This window comes from Prionailurus viverrinus, chromosome X (genome assembly GCF_022837055.1).
Source record: "Prionailurus viverrinus isolate Anna chromosome X, UM_Priviv_1.0, whole genome shotgun sequence".
Taxonomy (NCBI): domain Eukaryota; kingdom Metazoa; phylum Chordata; class Mammalia; order Carnivora; family Felidae; genus Prionailurus; species Prionailurus viverrinus.
Genome location: NC_062579.1, coordinates 43,136,670 through 43,157,746, shown reverse-complemented (window position 1 = coordinate 43,157,746; position 21,077 = coordinate 43,136,670). Strand labels below are relative to the sequence as shown.

The window sequence follows — 21,077 nt, the reverse complement described above, 5'->3', positions numbered from 1 at the left end:
GGACTCTCCCTCTCACCATTGCAGGGTAGCTCCCAGGGGGAGGATTCAGTGAGTGGTTCTCAGCGAACTTCCAGTATCTATGCACGAGAGGCCCTCATCGAGATTGACTACGGTGACCTGTGTGAGGATCTGAAGGTGAGGATCAGCCACAGGGGTGGGGACATCTTCCTAGCTGTTCAAAGGGAAGAGAGTCAGCCCACCTGGGGGCCCCATGGAGACCATGGCTGGAAAGAGGGGTAAGCTGGCAAAGGAGGGAAAGAGTTGTGACTTAGGGTCTCCCCCAGCTATGCACATACAGACACAGGCACATCTTCCACCACCACCCCAGTTGTCCCCATCCCTGCCTGCTGCCAGTCTTCCCCTTCCACGCATATACACGTCTCAGCCCAGATGCACACACAGAGAACTTGCTCCTTTACAGTGAACAGATGGGCCTTGGGTGTTCCTCAGTACTCTGTCCCAGGCACTCTTCCTTCTCACTTTGCATTCTCTCATCCTGGGTATCTCTTTTACTCCCCTGGCTTCAGCTGCCATGTATGCTATGCTCCACAGGTACCTCAAATCCCAGCCTTCCTCCCCAAGTCTTCCCCTTCTCAGTGCCAGCCACAGGTTTAAACCAGAAATCTGAGCCTCATTCTTGACTGCCTCTCTCATTTTGCATACTCATTGAATTACCAAGCCCTATCCATTCTACCTCCTTAGATAACTAGTGAATTCTACTTTTTTCTGTTTCTGTGGTCTTTCTAGTACAGGCCATTTCACCTCTCACGTGGACTACTGTAGGAGCCTCCTAAACAGGTCCTGATGCTTTCCAATCCATCATCATAGCCAGGGGTACTTGATTTTTTAAAGAAACCTTTACTGCGGAAAACTTCAAATATACACAGAAGTAGAGAGAAGAATATAATGAACCCCAGGTACCCATCACCCAGCTTCAGCAATTAGCAACATGTGGTCACTCTTGTTTTTTATACCCTTCCCTCGCCATTGGCATATTTTAAATAAAATTGCAGATAATATTCATAATTACCTCAGTATACATCTCTAGAAAGAAGGACATTTTAAAAGACGTACTATAGTATCCTACCAAAAAAATTTTTTAAGACTAGCTGCAATGTCATCTAATATTCAGTAAATCTTTAGATTTGCACAAATATCCCATAAATACCTTTTTTAAAAACACAGTTTGTTTTTAAGTTTATTTTATCTTGAGAGAGAGTGCACATGCGCACACACAAGCAGGGGAGAGGCAGAGAGAGAATCCTCAGTTGGCTGCACACTGTTAGCGCAGAGCCCGATGCAGGGCTTGAAGTCAGGAACTGAGATCAGGACCTGAGCTGAGATTAAGAGTCGGATGTTTAGCCAACTAAGCCACTCAGGTGCCCCACAGTTTGTGTATTTAAATCAGGATTCAAGTGAGGTTCATAATGTTAAAAGTGGTCTCTTCTAGTCTGTAACATTTTCTTATCCCTTTTTATTTTTTTCTACCTGTATATGGAAGAAACTAGGTTATTGGCCCTGTACAATTTTCTACATTCCGAATTTGGCTGATTATGTCCTATAATGTTATTTAACGTGTCCTCCCATCCCCTGTACTTCCTGTAAACTGGTACTTAAATCTGGGGTTTGATTGGATTCAGTTCATTTTTTATTTTGGGCAGGAATATATCATAGGTGGTGCTGTCTGCTTGTGAACTTTCTTTTGCATCACATCAGTTGACATTGAATGTCATTTCTCTCTGTCTTTGTAATAAGTTTGAGCAGGAGTCAACGTTACCTGTGAATATTCTTGTCAGCAACTCAAGGATCTGATCAAGCCTTATATCCACCAATTATATGAAACACCGGTGCCAGAGCAACATGTTAAATAAAAACACAGGGATGCAGTTAGCTAAATCCAGGCTGTGGGAAACTCTATAGACCTGGTGTCTTCCATAGAGAAATGAGAAGAAAAAGGGAAAATTTTTATTGGCTATAAGAGACAAATCAACCAGTTGGAACATGTGGCACTCCCTTAAGTCCATTACGAAGAGAGGAAGGGGAATTTATAGATGAGACATAAGAGACAAATCAGCCAGTTGCAGTGTGTGTACCTTATTTGAAACCTGCTTTGAAAACCCTGTAAAAAATTTTTTTTCTTTAATAAAACAATCAGGACAATTTGAACACTGACTGGATAATTTATGATGTTCAGAAATTGCTATTAATATTTTTAGGTAAGATGATAGTATTGTGGCTTTTTAAAATGTCCTTATCTTTTATAGCAGTGGTTCTCAATGGTGCATGGATTTTGCCTCCCAGGGGACATTTGGTAATGTCTGGAGATACTTGTGACACCCACTTGTCATAATTGGTTGTTGACAGTATTGAGTAGGTAGATACAAGGGATGCTGCTAAACATCTTAACAGTGCACAAAGGACAGTCCTTACAACAGTGAATCATCTGGTCCAAAGTGTCAGTAGTGCTGAGATTCAGAACCATTTTAGAGACACATACTGCAGTATTTATGGATGAAATGGCATGCTTGAGATTTGCTTTAAAATAACTGAGGGACACCTGGGTGGCTCACCTGGCTCACCTTGGTTGAGCGTCTGACTTCGGCTCAGGTCACAATCTCGCTGTCCGTGAGTTCAAGCCCCGTGTCGGGCTCTGTGCTGACAGCTCGGAGCGTGGAGCCTGTTTCAGATTCTGTGTCTCCCTCTCTCTTTGCCCTTTCCCCACTCATGCTCTGTCTCTCTCTCTGTCAAAAATAAACATTAAAAAAAATTAAAAATAATTGAAGATAGAAAGGAATTGAGTATAGGTGGCAGAATACTGGCCCTGAGTTGATAATTATAGCTGGATAATAGGTACACAGGGGTGCTTTGTATTATCCTCTGCATTTTTGTGTATGTTGAAAATTTACATAATATAAAGAGAAAAATAATTGGAGGGTGTGGAGAAGCTGATCACCAGGTTCAGGTGTTGTTAGCTCATCAGTTTTTATAAAATTCCCTGTCAGTCTTTCACAAGTTGGTTTTAGCAACTCTTAATCATCATTGCCTAGCCCTATTAAGGGTTGGAAAGTGGTAATTTCCTGATTCTTCCATTCCTCCTCCATTTATTTATTGGAATTCTAAATAGAAGTTTCCCATATCAACTATTTAGTTCCCTTGAAATACAGCCAGTACAGAAAGGGTAGAATAAATGCTTCATTCTTTTATTTACGAGCTTTCAGAAAGAGGTGGTTGCCCTTGTAACCTTTAAAGGTGACCAGTGACTTTTTTAATTTGTATTTATTATAAACTGTTTAAAGGTATTTTGATGTTTATCTGTTGGAGCCATTTTTCTTCTTTATGTTCATATTGTCCCATCTTTGTCCAGCAGGAGCCACTTCAAGTTGATTTTTTGCTCTTATGTTTAGATTTTTATTATGGGAAGTTTTCACAGGCAAAAGCAAAATAGCACAGTGCTGTCTCATGTAGACATTGCCAGTTTCAACAGTTATCAACTCATGGCCAGACTTGTTTTCTGTGCACCTCATACACTTCATCCTCTCTCCCTACCCCTGGCTTCTTTAAAAATACAGTCAATCCCAAGGCGCCTGGGTGTCTCAGTCGGTTTAGCATTTGACTCTTGATGTTGGCTCAGGTCATGATCCCAGGGTTGTGGGATCAAGGCTCAAGTCCACTCTGTGCTGAGAATGGAGACTGCTTAAGATATTCTCTCTCTCTCTCTCTCCCCCCCCCACCCCTTCACCCCTTCCCCACCTCCCTTTCTCTCTCCTTCTCCCTCCCTCTCCCCCTGCTCCCTTCCCTCCCTCAGCCCCTCTCCCCCACTTGCACTCTAAAAAAAAAAATACAGTCAACCCTTGAATAATACGGGTTTGAACTGTGCAGGTCCACTTATACACAGATTTTTCTTCAATAAACACAGTACTGTACATGTGTTTTTTAATGATTTTCTTAGTAACATTTTCTTTTCCTTAGCTTACTTTAAAAATACATGTTAATTGGGGCACCTGGGTGGCTCAGTTGGTTAAGCATCTGACTTCAGCTCAGGTCATGATCTCGCAGTTTGTGAGTTTAAGCCCTACGTCGGGCTCTGTGCTGACAGCTCAGAACCTGGAGCCTGCTTCAGATTCTGTGTCTCCCTCTCTCTCTGCCCCTCCCCTGCTCATGGTCTGTCTCTTTCTGTCTCTCAATAATAAATAAACATTAAAAAAAATTTTTTTTTAAATAAAAATACACATTAATCACTGTTTATGTTATCTGTAATGCTTCCGGTCAACTGTAGGCTATTAGTAATTAAGTTTTGGGGGAGTCACAAGTTATATGTAAATGGATTTTTGGCTGTGTGGAGAACCCCCTTGTGTTCAAGGGTCAGCTGCAAATTTTAGACATCATGTCATGTCGTTTGTAAATATTTCAGAATGTATCTCTAAATGATAATTTTTATCTTTATTTAATATTTTAAAATGTAATTTGTTGTCAAGCTGGCTAACATACAGTGTACTCTTGGTTTTGGGGGTAGATTCCCATGATTCATTGCTTATGTACAATACCTAGTGCTCATCCCAACAGGTGCCCTCCTCAATGCCCATCACCCATTTTTCCCCTCTCTCCTGCCCCCCCATCAACTCTCAGTTTGTTTTCTGTACTTAAGAGTCTAAAAGAGATCATTTTCAGATCTTTAGAAATATTTAGCATTGTTACACCAAAAACCCAATAATTCTTTAATATTGGAATTCTATATTATAAAATAATTTCTTTTTTTTAAATTTTTAATTTTTATTTATTTATTTATTTTTCAACGTTTATTTATTTTTGGGACAGAGAGAGAGACAGAGCATGAACGGGGGAGGGGCAGAGAGAGAGGGAGACACAGAATCAGAAACAGGCTCCAGGCTCTGAGCCATCAGCCCAGAGCCTGACGCGGGGCTCGAACTCACCGACCGTGAGATCGTGACCTGGCTGAAGTCGGACGCTTAACCGACTGCGCCACCCAGGCGCCCCTAAAATAATTTCTTAATATCAGTATTAGTATTCACATTTCCCTGATTGTCATGTACACACACAGTTTGCTTGCTTGAACTGGGAGTCAAATAAGATGATAGATATAGATAGATAGGTAGATAGATAGATAGATAGATAGATAATTGATACAGTGATTGGTTGATATGTCTCTTAAGTCTCAATTAATCTACAGGAGTGCCCCCTTGTCCATGCCTTTGCTTTCTGTGGTTTCAGTTACCCGCGGTCAACCGCGGTCTAGAAGCAGATGATCCTCCTTCTGACCTATTGTCAGAAGGTCGGTAGTAGCCTAGTGGTGTATCACAGTGCCTACGTCATCCACTTCATTTCATCACATAGTCATTTTATCATCTCCTGTCATCACAAGAAGGGTGAGTTACAGTACAATAAGATAGTTTGAGAGAGAAGACCATTCATGTAACTTTTATTATAGTATATTTTTATAATTGTTCTATTTTATTATTGCTGTTAATCTTTTACTGTGCCTAATTTATAAATTAAAGTATCAAGGGTATGTATGTATGTATGAGGAAAAACATGGTATGTCGGGGTTGGCACTGTTCATGGTTTTAGGCATCCACTGGGGGTCTTAGAATGTACCCATGGGGATAAGGGGGACTACTATATAAATGCCCCTCTATCAGTTTTTATTTTTCTTTGCAGTATTTTTTGTTGTTGAAGAAATTGGCTTATTTCTCCTGAATGATTTTCTATATGCTATACCTTTTTGATTGTGTACTATGATTTTTTAATGCTCCCCCAGAACAAAAAAAAAAAAAAAAAGTTCTGGTATCCCCTGTAGTTCCTGAAAGTGGGTAGACATAGATCAGTGCTGTTCAGTAGACATATAATGCCACATGTGGCATTTTTTAAAAAGTAAAATTAATTTTACTACTGTATTTTGTTCAACCCAGTATATCTAAAGAGTTATTTCAGTGTGTAAACAATATAAAATTATTGATGAGATATTTGACAGTCTCTTTGTACTAAGTCTTCAACATACAGTATCTATTTATGTTTCCAGCACATCTCAATTTGGATGCTAAATTTTCCTTGGATATACTTGATCTGTATTTTGCTACCTTAAACTTTACAATTGAAAAAGGAGAACCACATAGCCAGGTTTTTTCCAAATATACTTAAAAGTTTTCTAGTAACTAAGTTGAATATTGGTTTTTACATCCATCAACATCCATTAAAATTGGTCATATGTGGCTTATGGCTATCGTACTGGACAGCTCTGATCTAGGGGTTTGATTAGATTTAAGTTTGGGGGGTTTGTTTTGGTCAAGTTTGGGGGTTGTTATGACTGGTCATAAGTGGCGTTGTTAACTTTAATCAGGAGGTTGGTAATGTCTGATTGTGATTCTTTTTGTGTTTGCAGCCATGGTGGTTATTGTCTAGATTCATTAATTTGTCTGTGGTTGCAAAATGGTAATCTTCTTACTCTGTCATTCTTCTTTGTTAGCTGGAATACTGTAAAGAGAGATTTCCTCTTATCAATTACTTGGTTACTCTGAGGTATGCAGTTTATATTAAAAAGGCAGGGTATGTAGGCTTGAATCTTTTGTTACTAGTTTATAAAATAATGAATTTGTTCTTTGGCATTCTCAAGATTTGTTCACTGAGTTTTCAGGTATATCATTATGAACTCAAGGATTTAAACATATTAGATGTGTTGCACTGTTGTGGTTGTTATCCTTCTTGTTGATCAAGTTGTTGCATCTTTGGCCAGTGAGAACTGGTTCAAGTTGGCTTCTGAATCATTTTGACATAACTGTTACAGACTTTTGTCTTCCTTGCTTTCTGGTATGTCCAGGTTCATCCTTTACATTTCCCCAGATCTATAATTAGCCATTTCTCTCTGAGAAGCCTTGACTTCTTGCAGTGAGAAATGCTATTTAGCAACCACCAACTGAGCACTGGAGTGCTCATGACTGCTGGGTTGCTGAGTGCTTCTAGAACGTTTCAGTAGACCGGGCTACAGGATGCATTTTTTATTTTGAAGGAAAAATGTTACCATGAGTTCACATTGATACTTCAGTTGAAATTGTAATTTTCACAGTTTAACATCATTGGTTTTATGTTTGAGTTCCCTCAGTTATTCTTGCTAAAAATCTTGGTTCCTAGCAACACTAACATAATAATGTATTTTTTAACCTATTCTCTATATATGTAATAGTTTGAAAATATCAATGATATTCTTAGTAATAATTTGATTATTGAATGCTATTGAAGATTTCCTTGAAGTCCTCTTTGCTGTTAAGCTAATGGCTCGTTGAACATGTATGGCATGTTCCTGTATTTTAAAGTGATTCGAAAGAATCCTCTGAGTGTTTAATCAGCTTAATATATAGTCATGGTTCTTTGTTTAGTTTTCCATTTTTTTTTTTTTTTTTTTTTAATTTTTTTTTCAACGTTTATTTATTTTTGGGACAGAGAGAGACAGAGCATGAACGGGGGAGGGGCAGAGAGAGAGAGGGAGACACAGAATCGGAGACAGGCTCCAGGCTCTGGGCCATCAGCCCAGAGCCTGACGCGGGGCTCGAACCCACGGACCGCGAGATCGTGACCTGGCTGAAGTCGGACGCTCAACCGACTGCGCCACCCAGGCGCCCCTAGTTTTCCATTTTTAAGGGGCTGCTCATTTTTGCATTTTGATTTTTTTTCCAACTTTACTTTGAAAATTTTCAAATCCACAAAAAAATTGAAAGAATAGTACAATGAATGTTCACATGTCTTTCACTTTACACTCCCCAATGAATAATTTTCCGGTTTTTTTCCCTCTCTCATCTTGCTTGATTCCCTCCCTCTGCACTACATGCGTTTTGGTTTTTGCTGAACCATTTGAAGGAAGTTGCAGACTTCAACTCTAAATACTTCAGCTAATAACAAGGGATTCTCCATAATCACAATTCCATATTACATTTAAGAAAATTAATAATGTCATATCTAATATCCTGCCCATTTTTAAATTTCCTTAGTTATTCCAAAAAAGTTTGTTTTTAATAATTGTTTTAAACTGTGATCCAATCAAGATTCACGTATTGCTTTTGGTTGATCTCTTTTTAGTTTCTTTTAATGTGAAGCATTCCCACATCATTGATCTTTTGAAGTCTATGTGTTGTCTTGAATGGATATGTTATGGATATGTTTGTTTCCTTTCATTGTTGCTAACCTTGTTCTACCTACCCTTACTGTTTCCTATAAATTGGAAGTTTGATCTAGTCTGGGTTGGGTTTGGGTTAAGTAATTTTTTGGCCAGAACCTTTCATCGGTGATGCTGTGTACTCTGTATTGCATCATGCCAGGAGGCATGTAACGTGAGGATGTCCTACTATTCATGATGTTAAGTGTGGTCCTCAGTTAAGGTATCAATTGCCACATTTCTTACTGTTGTCAGTAGTAACTAGTCATCTTTAGGGTGATTGTTTGGTATATTGTGAATGTCTTGTTCCCAACAATCTTTTTACCTGGTGGTTTTCACATTTTGATCGAATTTTCTTTTATAATTCTATAAAATCTTAATATGGTTCTAAAACCAAAAGTATAACATAAGGTACATGAAAATAAGTTTAACTTTCTTTCCTGTCCCCTTCATCTCCCTTCCCTTATATGTAACCATTTTAATTGGTTTTTAGATTATCCTTTTTTTGTTGTTGTATTTTAAAAATACAAATATATCTGTAAATATGCAAAGATACTCCCATTCCTTCTCTTAGATATAAAAAAAAAAAAAAAAAGCATTCTATTGTGTACCTTTCATAGTTCACTTATATCCAGGAGACCACTTCATAGCAGTGTAGAGAGATCTTTAGAAGGGTTTTTCTAAAATGTGTATATTTGTGCATCCATTTGTGTATATCATGTCCTTCCTGTGCTTGAAGCCATTCAGTGGTACCTCACCTCCCTTGGGATAAAGTCCAAACCTCTTACAAGGCTTAAAAAGCCCTTTATCATCGGGCTTCTGCACATGTCTCCAGCCTTACCTCATCCCCCAGCATGCTTATGTGCACGCGTGCACACACACATGCGCACAGTGCATAATTATTGCCATATTGAATTGCCCCCCCATCTTTATTTGGCTTTTGAAATTTATTAAAATTGGTTACTTTTTTGAATTGGTTTGACTTCCCTGAATGAACCACAAGCAGACCCCTGGTTTTGCATGTGATGCTCCTGTCTGCATAGGCTGTTCCTTCTCTCTGTCCTCACCATTCATCCTGTAGGCCTGAGCTTAAACATATTTCTGGAAGCCTTCCGTAGCCCGAGTTTGAGTTAGTTGCCCTTCTTATGTGCTGACCCAACACCATCTGTTTATCATTGTTTTGGTGTTCATTGTACAGTGTTCTGATTGTTTACTTATATGCCTTCCTCTGTTAGTCCATGAGTTCTGTGAGCACAGGAGCCCTGGCTCACAGGATATGAGAGCCCCAGTGCCGCCTGGCATTTAGAAGGCATTTAGTAAATATTTATTGACTGAAAGTGGCAGAAAGGCACAGGCGCAGACAAGCATTGCAATACCATAAGACCTAAAACTTAAATGGAATTTGCTCAGATGTGGTGATCTGAGCAGAAAACGTGAGTTGCCTTATTCATTGTGGAGCCGTAGGTGGAGTCCAGACCAGCCTGTGTGGGAGCCTCTAGGTCACCCTGGGATGGTACTGGCTCATGGCCTGGGCTGAGAGCCAGAGAGGGGCACCACCAGCTGCTCTTCCTGAGAGACGGAGAGGTTGGCAGGACCTGGGGGAAGGGCTAGAGATGAGAAAGTGGCGTCAGCCTGTAATTTCCAGGGTGGTAGGAATGGTTCCTGTGAGGAGGACCTGGTGGAAGGAGCTGAGCTAGGGCAGAAGAGCTTCTACATGGGAGCAAGTGCTCAGGGCCCCCACTTGGTGGAGCATCTCTTATGGAGATGGCCCTTCTTGATGTTGCTGGGCCTGGGGTTTACAGGATGCCCAGGCCGAGGAGGAGATCAAACAGGAGATGAATACACTGCAGCAGAAGCTCAATGAGCAGCAGAGTGTACTCCAGCGTATTGCTGCCCCTAACATGAAAGCCATGGAAAAGCTGGAAAGTGTCCGAGACAAGTTCCAGGAGACCTCAGATGGTAAGATTTTTCCCTTTTACTTGGGTCTAAGGTGAAGGCAGAAGGCCGGAATTACAGCAAGGGCCTGTTACATATCACAGCAGCTCCCCTTTTTACGTGCTTTCTTAACTTGAAATTCCCAAGAGCCCTAAACAGTAGGGGTTAATTACCACACTTGTTTTATAGAGTAGAAAACTGCTGAGGTTCAGAGGGGGTGAATGACCCACCCAAAGTCACATAGCCCCTACCTACTACAGCATATCTGGCCTTGGTTTCCTGGACCTGTCTTTCCCATCCACCCTCATCCACTCAGCATTGCCCTCACTGGCCCCTGCATGTATTCAGTCCTACCACCAGGCTTTTGCTTACATGGTTGCTGGCTAACAAGCCATTTCTATGCAAATCTAGCTTGACCGTCACCTACCTGAGCCCAGGGAAGAATTCATATTTTTGTGGCTCCAAGCCCATGTTTCTTCGTTTATACTATGTGGCTGGCCCACTGGTGATGGATGGGTGGTTGTGGGATCATTTTCCTGGGACCCTCCCCAGACATTCCTCTCCCTTTGGGATGTCCCTGCTCTGCGGATTGTCATTTGCAGGTCATTCTTGCCAGGGTATGGTCCTCAGCCTTGGCAGAGCCTAGGCACTGAGGAGTCACCTGTCTTTCCCTTGTGGCAGAATTTGAGGCAGCCCGAAAGCGAGCCAAGAAAGCCAAGCAGGCATTCGAACAGATCAAGAAGGAGCGCTTTGACCGCTTCAATGCTTGTTTTGAATCCGTGGCCACCAACATTGATGAGATCTACAAGGCCCTATCCCGCAACAGCAGTGCCCAGGTAGGCTGGAGCCCCTTACCCGGCTAGCCCCTACCATCCTGTTGCCCTTCCCTTTAGGCATCCTGTCCCCATCCTCATTTAGATGCAGACCCAGACCCAGATTCTGATCCATCTGCCTTCTCCCTAGGCATTCCTGGGCCCTGAGAACCCTGAGGAGCCCTACTTGGACGGCATCAACTACAATTGCGTGGCTCCTGGCAAACGCTTCCGGCCAATGGACAACTTGTCAGGGGGGGAGAAAACAGTGGCAGCTCTGGCCTTGCTCTTTGCCATCCACAGGTAAGGCTGCTCCTCCCAGGGCAGTTGGCGGAGAGACTGAACTGAGGCCACCAGAGGCTCTGGGGCCCAAGGATATGCAGAGATCTGCAGAGGTGAAGATGTTCTGGTGGAATCTGGATTGCATCCCTGTTTCCCTACCTACTACAGCATATCTGGCCTTGGTTTCCTGGACCTGTCTTTCCCATCCACCCTCATCCACTCAGCATGCCCTCACTGGCCCCTGCATGTATTCAGTCCTACCACCAGGCTTTTGCTTACATGGTTGCTGGCTAACAAGCCCTTTCTATGCAAATCTAGCTTGACTGTCACCTACCACACCTTCACATCTCATTTTCCTCCTCCTGTTCCTCTAGGAAGCCTGCTTTGACCACTATGGCATACCCTGATCTCCCCCTCCTGAATGCCAATAGTACTTGAGTCTGACCCCCACAACTTAGTACTTGATTGTACAGCATCATTCAGCGAGCATTTCTTGAGGGCTGCTCTGTACCAGACTCTGTTGGGGGATTAGGAACACAGATGAGTCAGACATGGTCTCTGTTCTTGAGGAGCTCATGGTCTAGTGAAAGCCAGATGTGTAAACAGCAAGCTAAGTGTCGTAACTGGGTGAGCGTGTGTGCTGTGGATGCACAGAGGAGGGATACCAACCCAGTCTGGGGGAGGGTCTGGGTGGTCAGGGAAGGCTTTTGAGGGCAGGTAACACTTGAGCAGGAAATGCAAAGGATGAGTAGAAGATAGCCAAGAGACCAGGAGGCATTCTAGGCAGAGGGTGTAGCACGTACAGAGAGGCAGGGAGACACAGCAGCGTGTGCAGGTGGGTGGGGAGGACCTTCAGGTAGCTTGGACAGTGTGGCCAGAGCCTAGGACCGCTTTATCTCCCCAGCAAGTCTGGAAGCTCTGGAGAGAACCATGTCCTCTCCTGGTTCTGTAGGTTCCTGGAGCACAGGGTTGGATGCAGAGGAGGGCTCAGTTGGTATACTGGCCTTTGGGGGCTCAGGCAACATTATGACCTGGGGTTTTTAGTCTCTGAAGAAGTGGAGGGGGATGCTGGCCTGTGTGATGGGCCCTGGGGCTTTCCCGCCCCACCCCTGCCCCCATCAGTGTCAGCTCACCTACTGGTTCCCTCCCAGCTACAAGCCAGCCCCCTTCTTCGTCCTGGATGAGATCGATGCTGCCTTGGATAACACCAACATTGGCAAGGTGGGTGCAAGGAAAGTGGGGCCCGGGAGGGAGGCCCCTAGCTTGGGGCTGGGTTTCAGGGAGCAACTCCTGAGTGTGCTCTAGCCGTTCCTGCTGCCTGCTCTCTGTGCCTGGGAGGCTGGGCCCAGGGTCATTCACGCCGTGCTAGTCAGTGGCCTCTCAGCCTCTTTTCCCCCAACCCTTCACCCCTTACCCCACCCCCTCTGCCTCTGGTTCTGACTGGAAAACACAAGGGAGTGTTAGGGCTTCAGCCCTGCTAAGTGCCCGGCGGCCCCTCCCACAGGTGGCAAATTACATCAAGGAGCAGTCGACTTGCAACTTCCAGGCCATCGTCATCTCTCTCAAGGAGGAGTTCTACACCAAGGCTGAGAGCCTCATTGGAGTCTACCCCGAGGTAGGGCGGGCCTGGCTCAGGAGCCAGCCCCACTCCCTGCCTGACTCCCCAGGGCAGGAAGGGAAGGCTGCAGTGGAGGGCCATGGGGGTGGGGGAGCATAGGGACTCAGGTCCTGAACAACCATCTGGGCTTGTTGGAGCCCTGCCCTTGAGGCTTAGCCAGCCCAGCTGGGCAGGGCCACTGCGTCTGGGGACAAGTGGAACGGCCAGGCAGAGGCAGCCAGACAGCAGAGAAAAGGAGGAGAATGCAGAGGTAGGCAGGGAGAGAAGGCACATGGGACCGAGCACATCCTCTCACACCCAGAGAGAACCATTGCTTGGGCTTTGGGCAGGTATGTAGGGAGGAGGGTTTGAGGCCCCCAGTCCTGGGGCGCTAGACCCCCTCCCTCCCTTAATTCTCTCCTTACAATTTCATTTTTCTTTTTCTCCCTCCTCCTTCAGCAAGGGGACTGTGTGATCAGCAAAGTCCTGACCTTCGACCTCACCAAGTACCCAGATGCCAACCCCAACCCCAATGAGCAGTAGCAGTAGTTCTGCCCTCCTGCCCTGTCTGGATCCCTAAGCTGCCCCTCTCCCAATCTCTCAATACTTGGCTCCCAACCTTCCCCTATCTCCTGTCCCTGTTTGGTATAGTCATGGGATTTAGGCACTGCTGTCAAGCATGAAGAGGAACAGAGGTGATGTTAGGTCTGGAGCAAAAATTCCTGAGCTACAGGGAGCATCCTGGCCTTTGGAAGGAGGTGCTGAGCTGAACTGAGCCGAACAGGGCCATCTGTCCATTCTTTCTTCCCTCCCCCCGCCTTCCCCTCCCCAGACCCCCCTCCCATCACCCATAACCATAGGTCCCTTGGGCCTCTTGCATCTTGCTTGTGTGTGGGTATGTATGTGTGTATATATGTGTCTGCGTGTGTGCATGTGGGTGTGTTAGCACAATAATAAAGATATCGGAGATTCATTTTAGAAGGAGCCTAGGCTGAACTTGATTCTAAGAGAGCTTAGTATGACAGCACCCCAGAGCTGGGCAAAGGTATTCAGGACCTCATAGGAGTCAGTCATGTGAAACTGCCCTCATTTCACTGATTCGTGTGTTCATTCATTTGTGTGTTTATCAGACATATATCGAGCACTCTTTATTTGTCAGGCTCTATTCTAGAAATACAGAGCTGAATCAGACATGATCTCTACCCTCCTACTGAGGAGATGCAGTAGGTTCATGATTTCCCATGGTTAGCTGAATTCTATGTATATGTACTTTGAGAAGAGGATGATCACCTCCAGGCTTCCTGGAGAAGGTCACATTTGAGCTGAACCTTGACAAATTGGTAGGATTTGCTTGGGCACTAGGAGCAGAGCCTGGGCTCTGGGGACAGACAGTTTTGGGTTCTCGTCCTTTTTTTAAGTCACTAATCTGATGTTGAGCAAGTCATTTGACCTTTCTGTGCCTCAGTTTCCTCATCTGTAAAATGGGGCTAACAATATTACCTACCTCATAGGATTTAATGATGTCAAGCTCCTCACTGGGGGCCTTATCCCTGCTTGGAGCCCACTAGGTGCCGACCCCTCAGAATACAAGCCTTCTCATACCTAGACCCCTGTGGGCTCTGATCCCAATTGTTAGGGACAGAAAGAGCCTCCAAATCTGGAAGATACTGGATGCCTAGCTTTTGAGAAAGTTCCAGGGCACCAGTGGGGTTTATCTGGTAAGTGAAGGGCCTAAGGAAGCCTATAGCTTCAATTGTGTGGTAACCAGGTGCCTGGGCCCCAACCTGGGTTGTGAGGAAGTCGGGGAGAGGTAGCCTGGGCCACATCCCGGCCGAATGTGTGTGAAGTTCCTTTTGGGAACTAACTGTGTCAGCTGTAGGGACCGTGCAGAGGCAGCAGAGCCTGCTGCCATGAGGTCAGCCTTTGCTCGTTCATGTACACTGTCAGACCATCACCTTGTTCTGATTGTATACTGCATTTTTGTTTTTTAAAAGTTAAGTCAGTTCTGATTACTCAAGTAATGCATGAATCCATTCTCTAAGACATTAGATTTATAAATAAAGGTAGCCTCATTTGACTACCATTCCCCATCCCCCTCTAAACTGCTATCGTGTGTGTTGTACATCCATCTAGACTGTTTTTAAGACTTTTACGTATATAATTCATTGAAAATACTATTGTGTATTTAATATAAATGGCATATTGAGTCGTTCTACAATTTGCTTTCTTCAATTTAACGATGTTTTTGAGATCTATGCATGTTTTTACAAAATGTAGATTCAATTCATCCTTTGTAATGGCTATATAGACTGCCATTATAGGACTCTATCACATCTTCCCATTTCTTTTGTGATAGATAGTTAAGACTGTTTTCTCTTTTTGCTATTACGGAATACTACACAGGAACAACACGTGTGTGTGTGTGCGCGTGTGTGTATGAGTTTACCTAGGGTTGCTTCCTAGGTTGAACTGCAGAGTCATAGGCTATTTATATTTTTGTTTTAAATAGATACTTCCAAATTGCCCTCCTGTACTATTTACTCAATATTTTCCTGAGGTTGTCTTAGGTATAATGTTGTTACCTACTTCAGTTTCATCCTAGGTAGTGATATCCGTGAAACCACGGGTTTGATATGCTAATTATGTATTTTTCTAATACATATTAAAAGGCATAACTCAAATTTGTGTTCAACCAAAGAAGTCACATACCACCAGTGGTACGTGTGCTATAGTTTGGGAAATGCTGGCATATCTGAAAGAGCACAGTCTGGGAGTCACCCTGGTTCAAATCCTAGCTGTAGAAACTTTAGCTCGTTACTTCACCTCCCTGAATCTCAGTTTCCTCGCATAGGAAAGGAGGTCATATGTGCCTACTTTGCAGCAGTGTAGGCAAGATGAAGTGAAATACATTTGAAGCAATTTGGCTGGCACTTAGATTATCACAGGCCTTTCAAGGTAGCAGTTACTATTCTCCTCACTTTACAGTTGAGGATACTGAGGCCCAGGAAGGTTAATGACCAAGCTACCAGATAACAGGGTTTGAACTCAGGCCCTCCGATTCAGTCTTGTGCTTTCTCTGCTGCGAGGATGGTTATCAACCTTGGCTGTGTACCAGAATCACTTGTGAAGCTTTTTCTTTTTCCTTTTTAAAAATCAAAGCAATATATACACTGATTAGAAGGTGAAATAGTACAGAAGGGCTTATAATAAAAAGCAGCTGTTCCCTGCTGCACCTCCACATCCAAAATGATGTGGAGCTCCTTGCTCTGGTCCCGCCTCTGAAAGTCTAATTCAGTAGGTGTGGATAATATGGATAATAATCCTTACCTCACAGGGTGGAAAGGATTAGATGACATGCCTTGGGCTGAAGCCCTGGCCCACAGGAACACAAATGTGACAAAGGACTTAGGTCCTGGGGATCAGAGAGGTGAGAGGCCTTGTCCTAGAGCCCAGTGGTTCGTTGGCAGAGCCTAGACTTAACCAGGAGGATTGCTGTGCTTGCCCAGTGCTTGCCCACTGTGCCACACTGCCTCCTATCATCACAGGGCAACATGTGCTGAGTGAAGGCTGTACTCAGATGAGAGCCAACACCACAGTGTTGCCAAGAGTAGGCTATGTCCAAATAGAATCTCTAGGGCTAGTTGGATGGCACTAGGCTGACTCCTTTATACTCTGGACCCAGTAGCCTTGGTCTAGGGAGTTTAAGAAAACTCCATGGCAGTGTTTACCTTTAACTGGGCACTTCACTCTAGGAATTTCGTGTTGTGCGCCAGGGACACAAACAGGAGTTCAGTCTTTACCCCGCCTTTGAGGAGCTCACTAGTTGGGGGAGGCAATTCATAGAACAGCCTTTAACCATACAGTGTGATAGCACTCTTGACGGGAGCATTGAAAAATGAGGAGTATCTAGCTTAAATGTAGAGGTTCCGGGAAGGCATCCTCTAGTCTAGGAGGTGACACCTGAGCTGAGTCTCGAGAGACTGGTAGGAACCATTCAGTTGAAGTAGAGGGAATTTCCAGGTTGTGGAGACAGTATGCACAAAGACCTGAAGGCAAGAAATGGCAAAACAGTTCCAAAATCCTGAAAAAAGTTTTACTGAGGTGGGGAAGAACAGCAGGAAGTGAAGCTGGAGAAGTATTCGAGAGCCAGAGATTTGAAGAGGGGAGTAAGAGCCTGGTGACAGAGTTCAGATTTACTTCCTTGGGACAGTGTGGTTCCCAAACTGGCTGTGCACCAGAGACGCATGGAGCATCCCAGGCCCCAGCCTCTAAACGTTCAATTTCTGTAATGGATGGGGCCTCAGGATCTTGAGTGCTTAGAAAAGTCAGCATGTGACTGTAGGGTGCAGCCAGGTTTGGGAACTAGCTGTAGGCAGTGTGGGAGCCACGGAATGGTTTTAGGAGACTGTGTGTCAGATGAGAACTTAATAAACCTTTTTCTGGTCAGCCAGTATGGAAATGGTTTAGGATAGATGTGCATGCTGTATGCTGCCAGACCTGTGGTTTCCCTGTTGCTCAACTACTCACTGTATTGGCTTGTTTTTGTCTCTGAATAAACTAAAAGCACCACAAGGATGGGCCTGGGGTTATCTTGCTACTGGTATATCCCCAGCAAAAAGCACAGTGCCTAACCCAAAACAGGCACCCAATAAATAGTTTTTGAGTGAGTGAGTGCGTGAATGAATGCACTTGTGAGGGAGAGAATGGAGACAGGGAGATCAGTTAGGAAACTATTGAGAAGACTAGGAGGACTACTCAAGGGCAACAGTAGTGAGAATGGGTTGGAGGCAACAAAAGTGAGCTGTAAAGGGAAGGTGATGAGCTGGACTTCGTGACTGATTATTGGATGTGGAGAGTGACTGAGAGGATAAATGAATGTCCATCAGTAGCCCACGTTCCTACCCTATCCCAGTCATTCTCTTTCCTCATCCATCTAAGTCAGAATCTCCTTCCAGCCTCAGCAACTGGAACTCCTCCCCTAAGTTAGTTAAACATTCTGTGTGCTGTGTTGTGGTTCCCCCCCCCCCCCCCCCCCGCCCAGCCTCCCAGCCATTGATTCATTCATCCAGTTCAATAAATCTTGGCTAAGCACCTCCTGTATGCAGTGAGGCTCTTCCAAGCCAGGACTCTGACTCCCTCTTTCCTACCTCAAGAGATGTTTTTGAGGGCTTCCCCAGGTAAGACTCCCATCCCTTAGACCATAACCTAAAGTGAGATGCCTAGATGTCAGACCTGTAAGGGAACTTACAGACTTTGTCCAACTCCCTCCTGAGGCCCTGGGAGGGGAAGGAGCTTGCCCAAGGCCCCATTACTAGAAAGTGTCAGAGCCAGAACTGGAACCTAAGTTCCTTTTCCACATCACTCCTAGAGCCTTGATCTCTCCCATCACAGATCAGGACAAGCAGAGGTGGCCAGGGAGAAGGCGGGACTTAGGTTGGCCTTGAAGGTCAGTGTACTGGACAGGCCAAACAAGAAGCTTGCCAATTACACTGCCCCCTTCTGGAAACCCTCAGCAAACCTGCCATGCCCACAGTCCCTTCTAAGGGGTTTCTTAAGCATGAGTTGCCATGCTCTGTACCATGTGACCTCACAATCCTGGCCACAGATGTTTAGTTTGGGATAGTATCTGACTTGAGGACAGCCAGTCTCTAGGTCGCAGCCTATGAGGTGGACTGATGTAAGAACTCCACCTCGTAGGGATGGCCTATATTAAATGGCCTCCAGGGAGGCTAGATGTGACGCATTCAGAAGTGAACAATTAGAATTTAGTGAGACAGAAGTGGTGGTGGATGAGGGGTGCCAGAAGCGAAACAGCAAAAGCAAGGAGAAAGCTGCAGGGACCATAGATGTTTATTATCGTGAGAACATGGGGCCGCAAGGTAGCAGAAGCCATGAAGCAGCAAGACAACAATGGGCCAAAAGGACAAAGAAGCCATGAAGCAATAGGAGCCACAATGTAGCAGGAGCCACGAGGAACAGAAACCATGAGGCAGAACCCTGAATCTGAGATCCATGAAGCAGCAGAAGGTTCAAACGGACAAGATCCACGAGGTAGCAGAAGTGATGAGACTGTAAGATCCACAAGGTAGCCAGGCAGCAGGAATCGAAGAGGCTGCAGGATTTATAAGGCAAACAGAAGCTACAACACAGAAAGCCCTGGATTCATTAGAACTGAAGCCCCAGAAGCCAGGAAGCTGTGGGAGCCAGGAGGCCCAGAAGCTGTGAGGCCCCCAAAGGCCAAGGGCTAGAGAGGAGGGGAGCAGAGGGAAAAGAAAGAAAGATAAAAGGTAGTCAGTAGCAGTAGGAGGAGTATAAATACAGCCAGAAAGAAGTTGAGTCACCATTTTGGGAAGCACTAGAGAAGGGAGCAACAGATGCCTGCAGCTGAGGGGGTGATGAGATAAGCCAGGCTCTAGAGCTGCTTTGGATCATGAACCATTTTCGAGTTTCTGTTCCTCCATGAGGCTGCCTGTGTAGCTGTTCTTGTCTTCCTTATTTCCCTGTGAATGCTTCAATAAATCTCCATCACTAACCTGAGTGTGTGTGTTCTTGTAATCTGAAAGAAGTGAACATTGTGGTGTGCACTGTAGATGGGTGGAGAGCAGGGCACGAGGGCCTTCCCCGAGTGGGTTTGAAACAAGACACAGGTGGGAATTCACTCTGTCGCATAACCTCACTGGCACAGGCACTTCTCATTCATTTACTTATTGGCTTCTTTTTCTCGTTCATCCACTCATCATTCCTTTGTTCACCTATTCATGCATAACTCATTCATTCACTTATTCACCCAGGCTTCAGTATAAGCATTCACTCATTTGTTTGCTCATTTGTTCTTTCCTGGATCCACTCAGTCATCACTTGCACCCATGTGGCCAGCAGGCATACACTGAGTTCTTGCATCATGTCAGGCCCTGTGCTAGGTTCTGAAGATAAGCTATACTCCCTCAATTCTAGGAATTTGCAGTTTAATCAGGGACTCAGGTGAGTAAGCAAGCACCAAGAGCGAGAGATTATGTAGCAGAAGTCTAGATGAGGCAGGGAGAGAATATAGGACCATTCCTATGTGGGGTGGGGCAGGATGGAGGGAGTACTCAGGAAAGCGTTTATAGAGAAGGGGGCACTTGAATGGAATCTTGAAGGAAGAGTTGGTGTTTACCATGTAGAAAGGGGATATGGAACATTCCAAGCAGAGGAGCTGCCTAAGCAAAGCTACATGAAAAGTGTGGAAGTGCATGAATTTTGGGGGGAGTGGGCATTGTCCCATGTGGTGGAAGATGTGGAAGCCAGGCATTTGAGCTCAGCTTTGACCCTATTGGCAGTGGGAGGCTGTGGAAGGGTTTGAAGCAGGAGAGTAAGTCAGATGGGTATTTTAGGAAGATCACTCTGGTAGCTGGCGTGAAAGATGGTTGTAGGCATGAAACACTGACCCAAGCAATATACTTGAAAGAATATGTAAGTGTCATAATTAGAGGCATGAATGAAGACTCGAGAGTCCCTGAGGAGAGAGGAAAAGAGTTCTCCCAGGGGACTAAGGAAGACTTTTTGGAGGAGGAATTTGAGCTGAGCCTTGAAAAATAGGATTCCAACTGGTGGAGATGAGTGAGGGCTTTTCAGGCCTGGGAGACGTGAAAACAAGCAAGGAGGTGGGTGTAAATATGGCAACTTCAGGCTAACAAATATCCCAGTTTGGCTGCAGCAGAGCTGTATCTAAGGGAGAGGCAGGAAGGGAGACTGTCAAAGTTTTTTGTATCCTGCCATTAGGTCTGCAGTGACAAGAGAATTTGGAGGGAGGGCATAAGTGGTGGACAGGAGTGTCCTTTTTCTGTGTTTTTCAAAATTAATTTTAACACGTTCATCTTAAAATAGAAGTAATGTGTGCATATTTAGAAGACAAGTCAATAAACTTAAATCAGTACAAAAGGACACTGAAAAGTGAGAGTCTACAGCCCCACTCCCACTCAACCACTTTTAGTTATTAGCAGCCACTTCTAGTTATTCTTCTGATTGTTACCTCCATATCTAAATGTTATGTGAGCTATGTGAGCATTTGTCTCTCATCAGTTTCAGACATTAACCCATTGCTGTCCTGCTATGTATGACAAATGAGGATTTAGATCACTTACACCAAGTTCAACTCTCGTCTTCTCTGCTTCTAACAGAATTGAGTTTCTGTACAAGATGCTTTTCAGAATTTAAGTAGCACCTTTCTTTCCTTGTCTGTGAATTAGAGACAATATTTCTTGACCAGAACTTTGTTAGATGAGAATATCTTTTCTTTTTTTTCCCCTTC

General features: G+C 44.4%; 1 protein-coding gene across 7 annotated transcripts in view; it reads left to right on the top strand.

Moving 5' to 3' along the window:
• The window catches only part of SMC1A (structural maintenance of chromosomes 1A), a 43,371-nt gene that overhangs the window by 18,076 nt on the left and 4,218 nt on the right, over positions 1-21,077 (top strand). For 3 of the 7 annotated variants that reach the window (XM_047843356.1, XM_047843358.1, XM_047843361.1), the window contains 6 exons: positions 25-135; positions 9,964-10,120; positions 10,778-10,932; positions 11,060-11,211; positions 12,342-12,411; positions 12,695-12,805. In XM_047843356.1, coding sequence (XP_047699312.1) covers positions 25-135; positions 9,964-10,120; positions 10,778-10,932; positions 11,060-11,211; positions 12,342-12,411; positions 12,695-12,805 — 756 coding nt within the window. Of the gene's footprint in view, positions 1-24; positions 136-9,963; positions 10,121-10,777; positions 10,933-11,059; positions 11,212-12,341; positions 12,412-12,694; positions 12,806-13,246; positions 19,320-21,077 lie in introns of those variants that run through there. The other 4 variants (XM_047843359.1, XM_047843360.1, XM_047843357.1 and 1 more) reach the window with 3 other exon arrangements.